This window comes from Mastacembelus armatus, chromosome 14 (genome assembly GCF_900324485.2).
Source record: "Mastacembelus armatus chromosome 14, fMasArm1.2, whole genome shotgun sequence".
Classification (NCBI taxonomy): Eukaryota; Metazoa; Chordata; class Actinopteri; order Synbranchiformes; family Mastacembelidae; genus Mastacembelus; species Mastacembelus armatus.
In genome coordinates, this window is record NC_046646.1 from 12,269,433 (window position 1) to 12,281,606 (window position 12,174).

Below are 12,174 nucleotides of genomic sequence, written 5' to 3' on the forward strand. Positions count from 1 at the left end.
ATGTAGGGAAGAGGGTTTGTTTGGGGGTTTTGGGTAAATAAATGTAAATGGCAGTTTCTCCAGGGTCCAGTGCTACAAATGTGTGATCTACTCCTCCGCCCCTGCATATGTGGAGGAATGATCTACATCCAGCATCCTCTGTTCTGCCTCACTCAGCCTATAGGGTGAGCCAGCACTGCTGCTGTAGTCTCCAGACATGGGCAGCGAGCGGCAGCGACCTCTCCTCTGCTCCGAGGATGATACACTAAAGGTGGAGCTGCGCTGCCGCCCCTTGACACCAGGGCAGGACTGAGCCTCCTTTAATTTCCGGGCCAGGATGTTCCTCTGCATAGGCGATGGGCCACGACGGTTCCAATTTTGCTCAGCCCGCTCAGCTCGATCCACATTCAGTTGTTTCACTCTGTGACAACTGGCAGGCCCCATGAGTGGACCCCCAAGCCCTGACATTCCCTCTACACCTTTACCTCCTGACTCACCACTCCTTTGCCTTTCCCCAGTGCCACTGGGGTTTGTTTTATGCTTCTCAGATGCTGAAATGCTACTTGTGCTGGTTCCTGTATGTTTGAGTTCACTGTTGTGAGATGACACAGCTGTCTCTATCCAGGGGTTCCTCTGGTCATTTCTCTGGGATCTGGACTTAGTCCACTCTGATGCCCCATGCTCTGGAATTGGGTAAGATCGGTATGGCTGCCTCCCCCATCCTCCTTTGGTCCAGCAACATCCTTCAGGAAGGGTCCGAGATCCCACCTGAAAAGGACAATGTAGAATTTTTTTTTACAAATCTTGCCAATACTAGTAATACAAATTACAATACATAAATCAAATAAAATGAATAAATAAATAAATAAAGCTGGATATGTGACCTGGGTCATGCTCCTTTCCCTGAACTGTACAGATGTTGGAAGCTGGGGTTTTGTGTCATTAAAACTGGAGGTCCGCCGGAAATTTGGATTCCTATCATAGTTTGCCATTCCTGCATCTCCTCCTCCTCCTCTGAGACCTGCTAACCCATTCCTCTCTACCATCTCCACCCAGTCAGCGGTGCGGTCATGCCATTTTGATCTGCCCCCACTTGCATGAGAAGAAACAGGAGGACCTAACACCAGCTCCACTCTGGGACTTAGTCTGTCCGGTGTGACCCCAGAAGTCTGCAATATCGAGTCAGGAAAGGGAGCTGCGATGTGAAAATGATTGTGGTTGCTATCATCCTGAAGGCCTGAAGGGAGGGCATACCCAGTCGGTGTGGGAATAGGGGAGTTGGTGGGTGAAGCAGATGATTCTACCAGCGTGTCATGGACAGGACTTGAAGAGACATGGTACAGCTGCGTAGCCTCCTTTAATCCCTTCTTCTTCATTTCTTTAAGCTGCTGCTGAGCCAACCGGTACCTAGGGAGACAATGATATTTTATTTATCACGACTGAGCAGTGACAGACTAGGGAGTGATTGTATGTAACCTTATTCGATACATACCCAAATATTGGTGGCAACATCTTCTGACCTGTGGGAGACAGCCTTTCTGGGTCCTGTGAGAGAGGTATCACCAGGGTCTGTGTAAAAGGCTGACTGCCCAAGGAAGTTCCATCTTTCTGGGCTGCACCCATACCCCCTAATGGGTCATGGTTGTCAGACAAGCTTGGTCTTTGAAGGCTCTGCCCACAAATGGAGGCTTCATCAGAGAGCTTGCGTCCCCCGGGAGAATGCACAGAGCCTCTGTGGACAGAGCTACACTGAGGAGTCTGACACAGCTTTCTCCACACCGTCACCACAACAGTAGCCAGAATCACAGCCAAGCAAATAGAGATACCAGCCACCACGACCATGTTGCCACTTAGGGATGCATCTCCAGCAGATATAGGGGGAAGGGATGGAGGAGCTGGTAACGCTGGGGGAGGAAAGGGAGACAGTTAATGAGTGAAGAAATACAGATCCAAAATGCATCTAGAATTGTTTTTTTCCCCACTATATAATCTAGAAAAGATGAGGAAATAAAAGGTAAATCAAGAGAACAATAGAAAAGGAGATAAGGGAACAAGTGCCTCACCAACACAGTCCTCCAGTGAGCAAAGGGACTGTTCTTTCACCATCCCGGTGCACTGCATTCCTCCGACACCTGAGGGCAGCAAACACTCACGCACTCGTTCCCTCACTCCCTCCCCACAGCTCACACTGCACACACTCCATGGCTGCCAGTGCCCCCACAACACTGCAGAAAAACAAATTATCCAAACATTAAATACAATTAAATTAAATTTACAATCCCCGATCACATGTATGGAGCTCCCCTATAGTATTATTATCCATATTATCAGATGCAAAAAGAGGTATCACTATGAATATTTTAATGTAAAGCGGACATTATTTTGTGTGAATAAAAAGCCAGTGGAAACAATGCTGCAAATTAAAGTCTGCACTGTTACATGAAAAGAGTCACAGATGAAATGATGCGTGTATAGCGAATTGGACCCCACTACATGGAGATGAAAAGAGACTAAGGCATCATACTGTATAATGACAATTATACTAGACAATTTGAAGCCAGAGCTGCAAGCATCCTTCTATAGAGAAACCATGACTGTTATGACTTACCCCCATGTCTGTGTAATTGTCTACGCTCAGTGTGTCACAATGACCATGAAGCTCTTCATTTAATGGATTTCTACTCATGGAAATGTAGCATGGCAGTGGCCTGTGAACAGTATATCTATATAATTCTGTCAAACATTATAATTTCTTATGAATAACTCAACTGTGTATGTGTATACCAAAAAGCAAACTCATTGGTTATGTGCTGACACTGACACTTCAGTATAATGTATTATATGATGTTGTGTATTGTGCAATTTTCCACACTGAAATGTTCAAGGTAATGTATGAAGATTAAGGAGCATGGTCTGTCAGTGGCAGGTTCCTGTGTGTATTTTCTGTATTCTGGTAATATGATATGTTGGCACTGATTTATTTATGTATTTTTTTGGATGATGATTTTTGTAACTGGCAATAACATTTTTAGTGTCATAGCTCAGCATCAGCAGAAATTGCATTGCCTTTCCTCTGTACCAGTCCTGACAGTGTGATAGTGAGCCAGCAGACTCAACATAGGACCCTGAAACTGAAGGCCCTAAGGGGCATTCAGCCATCCTTAATTTAATTTTAACAGCGTTTCCTACTGTGACATGTCAAAAACTGGATTTTATCAAACAAGAAAAAAACCTTTATTTAACTCTTATTGAGCTTCTGAATTACAAGCAAAGGTAGACTGTATGTATATTTTTGGCAACTGTCAAATCTTTATGTGTCAATCTATTAAATCTCACCTGTGCTCCGGTGAACCACCAAACAGGTCTGGGCTGGACTAGGAGAGCGACTGAAGTTGAAAACAAAGCGAAAACAGTATTTATTCCTTCCTGGGTGAAACAAAGAACAGTTAAATTCTGTCTCATTCTCTCCCTGTGTCAGCCAGTTAAAGGCCAATGGAGGGGAGGAGGGCTCCTCTGGACCAAACCCCACCAGTGCCGTTCCACCTGCTCCCATCCCAGAGGAAACAGCAACCCCTCTTCCAGCACCTGCATCTTTGTACAGCAACACTTTCCCATTCATGTGAGAGCACGGTGGGGTTACCAGTTTAACAGTCATAGCCCCTTCACAACCACTCTTATAAGCGTTGGCGTTTTCCACCAGTAGTTTATATGAGAAGATGCGGGACAGGTAGAGAGGTCCAGAGCTCTTTACTTCTTGTGTTGTATGAGGGGATCGTAGAGCCACTTGTATGAAATCTCTTTCTATGAATGTGAAGGCACAGGACAGCTCGATGCTCTGGGAACGGAGGGGTTTGATTGGGTGCCGCGTGCGGGCTCGGACCTTGTCAATGCTGTTTCGCCCAATCTGGTTGTACTCTATGTAGCTCACCTCTAGGTAAAGAGCTGAGTCGAGGATGCTGGAGCAAGCCTGAAAGTGTTCACTAGTGGATATTCCAACCTGGTGAGAGGCAGAAGAAGAGATGTAGGAGACTCATTTTGCAGCACAATAAACACTTTGTTCAGAAAGTGCGAGTTCTTGTTTGTCTTGCCTGAAATGACTCTGAATGGTTTCCAGCCCTCTCCACAGCAATGTGAAAGGTGGGCCACTGCACCTGCAGTTCTGAACTCCACCATGAGGTAGTGCTCTCCACACTACTGCTGTCTGTGCCGTTGGCATGAGACACTATGGTAGTGCTGGTCTGCCTCAGCAGGAACCTAAATGTTCCTGCATACAGGAAGCAAGAACAGTTGAACTCCACCCTTCCGGCCAATTGGTTGTTAGGGAGGGTCCTGCTCAGAAGGGTGGTGTTGGTTTCCATGTTGACCAGAGACAGGGTCAAGTTACGGATGGTGCTGATGTTGGAGTTTGTGCTGAAGTCCACAAATACACTGGCGTTGCTGAGGGCAACGTGGAAGGAGGGCCAGATATTGAGCCCTGCAAAAACTACAAGAATGGATGACACAGAAGTCAGACAGGATGAATAGTTTTACCTACTGTCAATGCATTTCAGTGCAGTAGGATACAGATGGAAAAATCCTTTATACCATGCCTAACATGATCCTGCCAGCTTTTTCAAACAGGGGCTCTGGTTATTAAGGTTTGGTGACACTCACCATATCCCATGAGCACCAGCAGGAAGGGCAGCAGAGAGATGGCCTGTGGCATTCCGATGTCCGTGCCTCGGCTTTCTCCTAGACCACATGACCGACCTCTTCCACCACAGCTGATCTCTACAAATCAGAGGCAAAGCACAAAATAAACGTATGGGCTAATCCATTAGAAGGCAGCAGGAGACGATTCTGCATTTTGGGTGAGACAGAAGAAGGCATGGATGCCTTAGCACTCATCTGAGGTATGAAAAACAGGAAGGCTAGAGCATGAAGCCGTGACCATGAGTCTTCTGGATTTCCTTCCATCTTCACAATGGGTATAGGGAGCTGCCGTCAGTAGCTACAGGAGGGCTTTGTCCATAACAAATATTTACGAGCTAGAGCCAAATACTTGATTGGTTGCCGGCAAAGTTTCTCACTGATTGTTTTTCCTCCATTGAATGTTCATATTTTGACTTTTCCTGTTTCCTGTGTCTTTATAAACACAATGAACTGACTTTCTGACTCAAACAAACATGCATGGCAGCGTCAATGTTCTGGGCACCAGACTGCTGAACACCCCTATGCTGATATTGTACTGTGGACTTTGCACTAATCACAGAAGGTTATTATTCCATTGCCATACATTGCTGGATCACATCACGGCCATACCTAAACCATCTGAGATAAATGGACTCTTCATACTTTCTTCTTCACCTCAAATGTGTCTATAGCCATCAGGAGTATAAGTGGAGAAAAGCTAAATAGTTTAGTTTGGATTATTATTATTTTATTGACATCTATTATAAACGCCACCTCTGCTTTTTAATTATACTAATATGTAGTGCTCGGATCCTAACTTGCGTTTGAAAACACATTAGCAGCAATCTCCACAGTTCTGAAATATCAATCCAAAGCCGCTGTACTCACATCTCTTTGTTGACTCCTCTCCACTTTTCCAACGGAGCCAACACGGTAGCGCCCGCTCCATGTGCTGGGAACACATTTCTCCTGACGGTCTGTTAAATTACATGAAGTTACATTTCACTGACAGTCAGCGGGACGAGCCTGACAGAGCCAGTGACGGCGCAGGACTTACCAAATCCAGGAGGGCGTAGTCAGGACTGTGTGCGCCACACTCCATAGTCCTCCTCCCAAGACGGAGAGGTGACGGAAGGTGGCGGTACGATGAGAAACAAATTTGATTAATGAAATAACTGATTGAATAGCTTATTTGAATTGATTGTCACTTTGGATATTATTAAACTAAATAAAGTTTATCTCATTTCTGAATTTTCCTTTGGGGAGTTTGTCTTATTTTGTCATTTGAAGCAAAAACTCGAGTCTGCCATGTATATTACTCCTTCAGTAGATAAATGGCCTGTTTTCACTCTGCACTTTATGTTACACTCATTCCAAGATAGAGAAGAGTTCATTTAGTGCTTTTAGATGAAGTCAGGATACGGAAGGACATTACATAAAATGAAAGCACAGATTAAAAACTCTTTCCTCTGCTGGCAGTCTCCATAATGTGAAGTCATTCCTTCAGGAGATCATCTGTTTAAACAACCGGCACCTGGGTCATCAAAAGACTTTGGCACATGAGCCCGTGAAAAGTGACTAGATAATTATCTGAGCTTCAAAAGATCAATGTGTAATTTACTACTACAGGTAACAGACAAACATGAATAACCAATAAGGGGATTGTTAGAAAATAAGATTTAAAAGGAAACTAATGACCAATTATTCAGACATTAAAGAAGAATAGCACCATCTGAAGAGGCTGAATCACTAATAAAACATTTTATGCAACTATTCATCTCACACAATCATAGTGCCTTCCCCCCCACATGAGACGACTGACAAGTTATTCTTCTATAATCCACTAATGAAAACAAACAGCTCTGAGATTTGAACACATGACACTCAGCCATTCAGGACATGGATTAAAGGTAAAATACACAATCAGGCCATCCCAGCATGTAAGAACAGGAACCATTTTGTATGAAACATTCAAGTAATGTTCAATGTTGCGTATGAACCCATAATTGTTATGATCAGACCTGCCCAAGTTCAGCTGTCATGCATCTTTGAACCAGGTGAGTTTATATCTGTAAGCGAACCACATGGCAGGGTAATCCAATCTGCTCTGCAGACCTTCATTTTTCCTCCACATAGAGCAGAGCAGAAAACAGGAAGCTTGTCTGGAGATCAAACACTCCTCACCTCGGTTCACAATGGGAACAAAGAACGTTTCTATCCTGTGTGTAAAAAACCCTACAGGGACACACAGATCAAAAATAAATATATATAATAGCAACACCCCCAGGAACTATAACATTTAGACATGATGCTACTTACCAGGGGGCATTTATTACAATATTCTCATATATCACATATTCATTACTGCTTCTACAGTTATACTTTGTGTGACATGTCATCAGACAATTTACAAGCACTTATTTTTTTAACCATCACTGTTTGAATTAACAGAATTTCCATTTGGCTTTAAACACCTGGAATTTCTATAACTCAGCCTTTACATTGAAGGGATTCATTATCTGAAGAATGAAATTTGGCAGTATACTCCCTATTTTATGTGAATCCTACAGCAGAGTGGACATTTTTTTGTATCTTGGTCTTTGCTTGAATGTATCTTAGACAAAGCTGATTTCATTCAAAGAAAGTCTACTTTGAAAAAGAACAAGAATCAATTGATGGATAAGACTAGAGGATGAAAAGAAGGGTGAGGGTATTTAGACTTATTAAAACATGTAGAGCTGGGCATGTTTCCTTTCCTCAGAAGATAAACAGCAGGGCAAACATCATTCCTTAATCATTTATTACATAAACGTGCAATTTATTTAAAAAAAAAAGTGATTTAAGACTTTTGCAAATTGTTTATACAGTATATCCCATTAACTCAATTTCCTCATACTTGTTTATTACTAAGCACACATCCCTCCACCAGGCAGAGCAAATCTGGGAACACTTTGCTTCATGTACAGGATTTACAGTTTGAACAGTCTAAAGACTTTACACTTTAGAGAGAGTCGAGCTCCCAGACTTCGATAGAAAATAGCTGGTGGTACCTACAGTAGGTTTGCGGAGATCTGCCACTATCAGAACACCAGCCATTCAATTACCATGCTGGAAAAGCACATTCTGCTGCTATATATCAGTATGTACATGTAGAAATCTGAAGACTCTCTCTCTCTCAACAATAATGGATGTAAACAAGTCAAAAAAGGTTTGGGTAGAACCTCAAGCCCTCCACAGAGTCATCTCTACACAGGTGGCCCATCTTCTCAGCCAGCAGCAACCTGGAGATGACAAAGGAATATAGAACAGGACACAAAGAAACACGTGTGCCAAAACAGACGAGTATGAGTCTTTTTTTGTCATCTGAACCTATGAGATAACTTACCGCTCTTTGGACAGAAGAACAGAGAGACCTAGGAGCTTTGCAAACTCCTCTGCTGTCAAGGAGCCTTTCTCTGACACCTGCAGAGGAGGAAGGTGAATCACACAGAGATAAAACTATATCTGGATATGCTGTAACTGTGATTTATCTAGATATGTTTCTCAAAGGTAGTGGTGTTTGCTCAGTCTAAGGTTGAGTTGTTTTAAGTATAATGTTTGTAACAATAAAGCATTACATTGTCCAGGGCTGATGATATCATTTCCTCTTCACTGTGAGACTGTAGCTGGACCACCATCACACCACTGTCAAACACACGCAGCCTGAAGACAGATGGGGGAAGGGATGAGTGTGTGTGACAGTGACATATCTGGTCAATAGTTTCAAGCCAGGGCAATATTTTATTAAGCTAATAGAGAGTGAGCAAAAGCACAGCAACCCGTTTAGGGGTAGTAGGAGCAGCGTGGTAGGGAAACAGGCCAGTGTTTCTGTTGGACACCGTAGGAAGTGACAGGAAATGACAGGCACAGAGGGCTGGACACCACTTCCAACAACAGGAAGCCAGGCAGGAAGAGCCTGACCTCTGTGAAGCAGGCACGTACTCTGCCCTACATCATTTAATAAACACATAGCCAGGTCCACACACAAATTCACTCATGCAAGTAAGCACAGGTAAATTTGAACAATATAAGAAGTGAAACACAACTCACCTCAGTGGGAGCTTCAATGACTCAAACATCTTGCATGCATTCACCAAATCTTCTGGAGACAAAAGCTGTGGAAACGGCAAAGAAAGTCACCTGATTATCTGAGTATTGTGTGCAGCATGAATATATAGTTGCATCACACTGTCGATTCAGCTAGAATGACCATGCAGGCACATGCCCACTGAAGTACGATCTTTTAAATGTTCCAGTTTTGTGTGTGTGCTTATGCTAGAATTACCTCCATGCCTCTGGCACGGTTGACGAGGCAGTACACCTCAGTGAGAGCCATCATACCCCCACGCTCCTGAGATAGTAGGGGAGAGGTGAAAAGAGGCAGTAAGAGAAAGAAAGTTGAAAATAATTAAAAAACAAAAAGAGAAGATGAAGCTTAAATTAGTGTAGGATCTTAGCCTGTGTAGAGGTACCAGACAAAATGCACAAAACGTCACACCAACCTCTAGAGGGGCCTGTAGCATGTCTCCCAGTTGCTTAGCTAGCTGCATATGGTAATGTGTGCCTGATCCATGTGTTTCCCTGGTGACAGGGTTAGCAATACCCATGCTCAGTAGGTAGGACTTAAACCGAATTGTCTATAAAGCAGAACATAAGAATTAGAACAAAGAAAACCTCTGGAGGGTGGGTATTTATGGGATTGTGCTGGTTTGTACCTCATCCTCTGTTATATCTCCCTGCTTTTCTTTGATCTTGCTGGCTATAGATCTGGACAGCTCCACCATTTCTTTGGCCTGTTAGTTACAGATCACTTAGTAAATCCCACTGCATAATGGTATGTGAACTGGACATATGTTTTTATATCCCATGGCAATTTTGTTCAAACAATCATACAGTATCAACACTTTAAAAGGTCATGAATTCTGTAATCAACTATCAAGTCACCTACGGGAAAATATGAACATACAAAGGACATCATTCTTTACCTTCACCATCAGCTTACTGAGATCCTCAAAGGCCTGGAAAAAAAGGAAAGCTAGAGCTCAAAAATGTCCACAATTACATAAGCCACAAAAGTTTGTGGCTACAGATGCAATTTAAATATCATTCCACAGCATCCCCATGCCTCCTTTAGTTTACACAACTGAAACTTCTTACCCTTCAATGTCATACATTTCATTAAGCTAAATATGTGACATTTTGATTTCATTATTTTATAGTCAAGACACACATATTATATGATGCTAGCAAAAACGTAACATCATGATTGCCTAATGAGTTTGTGGTCAGCTTGAATTCATGTCAGAATAAATTCCAGGGGTGACATATTTTTATGGCAGAGTAAGAAAATTAAAAACAATCATAGAAACTTCTTAAACAACACCATTCCGTATATTTAGTCAAAATATAATGTACTACAAAACTTCCGCTTGGAGCTTTCAGGCTCTGAAATGCTCCTTTCCAGTACCTCTGAAATGTTTTTATCAGTTTCTTTCCTCTTTTCTTCTATCTTCCTCTCGATGCCAACAATCCCCACTGCACGTGTCCTTCCTGCCTACGTGACCACAAAGGAAAGAAAAACACACACTGAGGAGGACACAAGGAATTTAAAAGTTGATAGTTGATAGTGTATGATCAAGACATGAATCAAGATATGAAAAGACAAACAGTGATGAGGGAACAAACAACTGCTGTTACAATGTATACAAGTCATTTTGGTGGCTATAATTTTAGTTACAATTTTTGAGTTTATAAAAATCTACATTATTTCATAGAAAAATACAAATGTAACAAACTACATAAAAGCTTAATTTTAGTATTTATGAATTTGATGCATACTGATCCTGAAGTCCTAAAAGTATTCAGAAGTAGACTTTCTGTGTTCTTTAGATATTCAGCCCATATAGAATCAGACAATACTGCCATCCTCTGGTGCATAATGTGAATTGACAGGAGTGTTGTACATCACCTACTGAACAGTCACATGCTGTGGAAAAATACCACCCAAGCTTCTGGCAACAGAATCTAGACTGTAAGGAGGATGAGGAGGAACGTCTGTTCAGCTTCTAACCTGAGAGCCAGTTCCCGTGGGGATTGGTTGTGAAACTGGTGTATTCTCCCATCTCTTCTGAGTCATCTCCTCCGTTAGCCTCCTGTAAAACTGAAAAGAAATTACATCATGTCATTTCCAGGTAATAAAGAATCAAAAACAGAGTCTGTTTATAGAAAGGTCATTAAAGGGTGAACAATGAGTACAACATTTACAACATAAGGTCCTTTTATCTACTTATTTGAATTGAATACCTCAATCTGCCCATGTTCTTTGAAGGACAGCTTGATGTACGAGTATTTGCTGTTTTGGTAGGGACCTGGCTCTTTGTTGGCAGGTGCTGGATGCAGGTGGATAACTATTTTTGCACTGTGGAATAACAGATACTAAAAGTTAATCAGAAGCGTAAGTCATTTCTTGACCTTGAAAAACAGCAGCAATTTCACAAAAAACAAAAAACACTTAACCCAAGCTCTGCCTACCACTATTCAACCTCATGATCCAAGTAATGCACTTTCTGTAATGACTGAATAAACCCCACTCATTGATGAAGAATTCAGTGAGTTGTACTGAAAGACCCCAAAATGACAGTAAATGGATATATTTCAGTATAAAACCACTAATGACACCACTTAATAACACTAAGGAGCATTTTCCCAGTATTTTTTCATTTTTTATAGTTTAAACAATCCATCAAACATTAAAGAAAATAACTGTTGCAATAATATGTTGATAGTGGTACATGTTTCTAACTATTTCTAAATGAATCAAAATACAGGGACCCAAATGTTATGCAGTAAAACAGAAGTTTTTAAAGCCTCTGGGCAGTTGCCTCGTTGACACAGTGTAATCCAGCTGCATGTTTACACCACACTGTGTATTTGCTGACTCTCACCTCTTTCCTATTCCTGCAGCCTGCTCCTCAAAGAAGATGATCTGTGACAGGGGCATGGCCATACAGCATTCCTACCCATGGCAGAAGAAAATACACAGGTGACCTCTCTCACAATCGGCACAGTTTATACTTCATGTAGTTCGGTTTGCTGTGATCTTACATGGTTTTTAACATCTCTCCAGATCAAGCGGTGAGTGCTCAACAAGACAACCCCAACATCCAGTTTAGCCTGGCACCATGACAGAAAAAACAGAACTTAGGTCGCTTACACGGCACAATTAATTGTTGATTTTGTGTAATTTATAAGTTTTAGCGGCTACACACTTGATTGTGTTTTTTCTGAAATCTATACCTTATCATCACCGTCATACAGTCTCACGCCTCGCTGCTGGATTACTAAAGTTTCGTTTATTTCCAAGAGTCCATTTGACCACGAAAAACGATCCATTTTTACTTTAGAATAATTATTTTATTCCTTCTCCTCCTCCGCTGTCGAGACTCGCTTCATGTTTACTTCCGGTACACTGTCCAAAATTGGCCT

General features: G+C 42.1%; 2 protein-coding genes across 2 annotated transcripts; both read right to left on the minus strand.

Moving 5' to 3' along the window:
* Positions 1-62: 62 nt before the first annotated feature.
* thsd1 (thrombospondin, type I, domain containing 1) lies at positions 63-5,714 on the minus strand. Its single transcript, XM_026328712.2, has 8 exons — positions 5,539-5,714; positions 4,633-4,749; positions 4,068-4,462; positions 3,316-3,976; positions 2,043-2,204; positions 1,472-1,883; positions 864-1,386; positions 63-747 (listed from the first exon to the last, which is right to left on the minus strand). Exons 2-8 carry the CDS (start codon positions 4,682-4,684, stop codon positions 88-90), a joined length of 2,865 nt encoding a protein of 954 aa, XP_026184497.1. The 5' UTR covers positions 4,685-4,749; positions 5,539-5,714; the 3' UTR covers positions 63-87.
* A 1,721-nt stretch (positions 5,715-7,435) lies between these two features.
* On the minus strand, positions 7,436-12,081 carry vps36 (vacuolar protein sorting 36 homolog). Its single transcript, XM_026328300.1, has 14 exons — positions 11,986-12,081; positions 11,794-11,862; positions 11,634-11,704; positions 10,993-11,107; positions 10,760-10,849; positions 10,157-10,243; positions 9,675-9,707; positions 9,405-9,482; positions 9,192-9,326; positions 8,975-9,040; positions 8,740-8,804; positions 8,268-8,352; positions 8,036-8,112; positions 7,436-7,931 (listed from the first exon to the last, which is right to left on the minus strand). The coding sequence occupies exons 1-14, from the start codon at positions 12,079-12,081 to the stop codon at positions 7,850-7,852; spliced, it is 1,149 nt and encodes a 382-aa protein (XP_026184085.1). The 3' UTR covers positions 7,436-7,849.
* Positions 12,082-12,174: the final 93 nt, after the last annotated feature.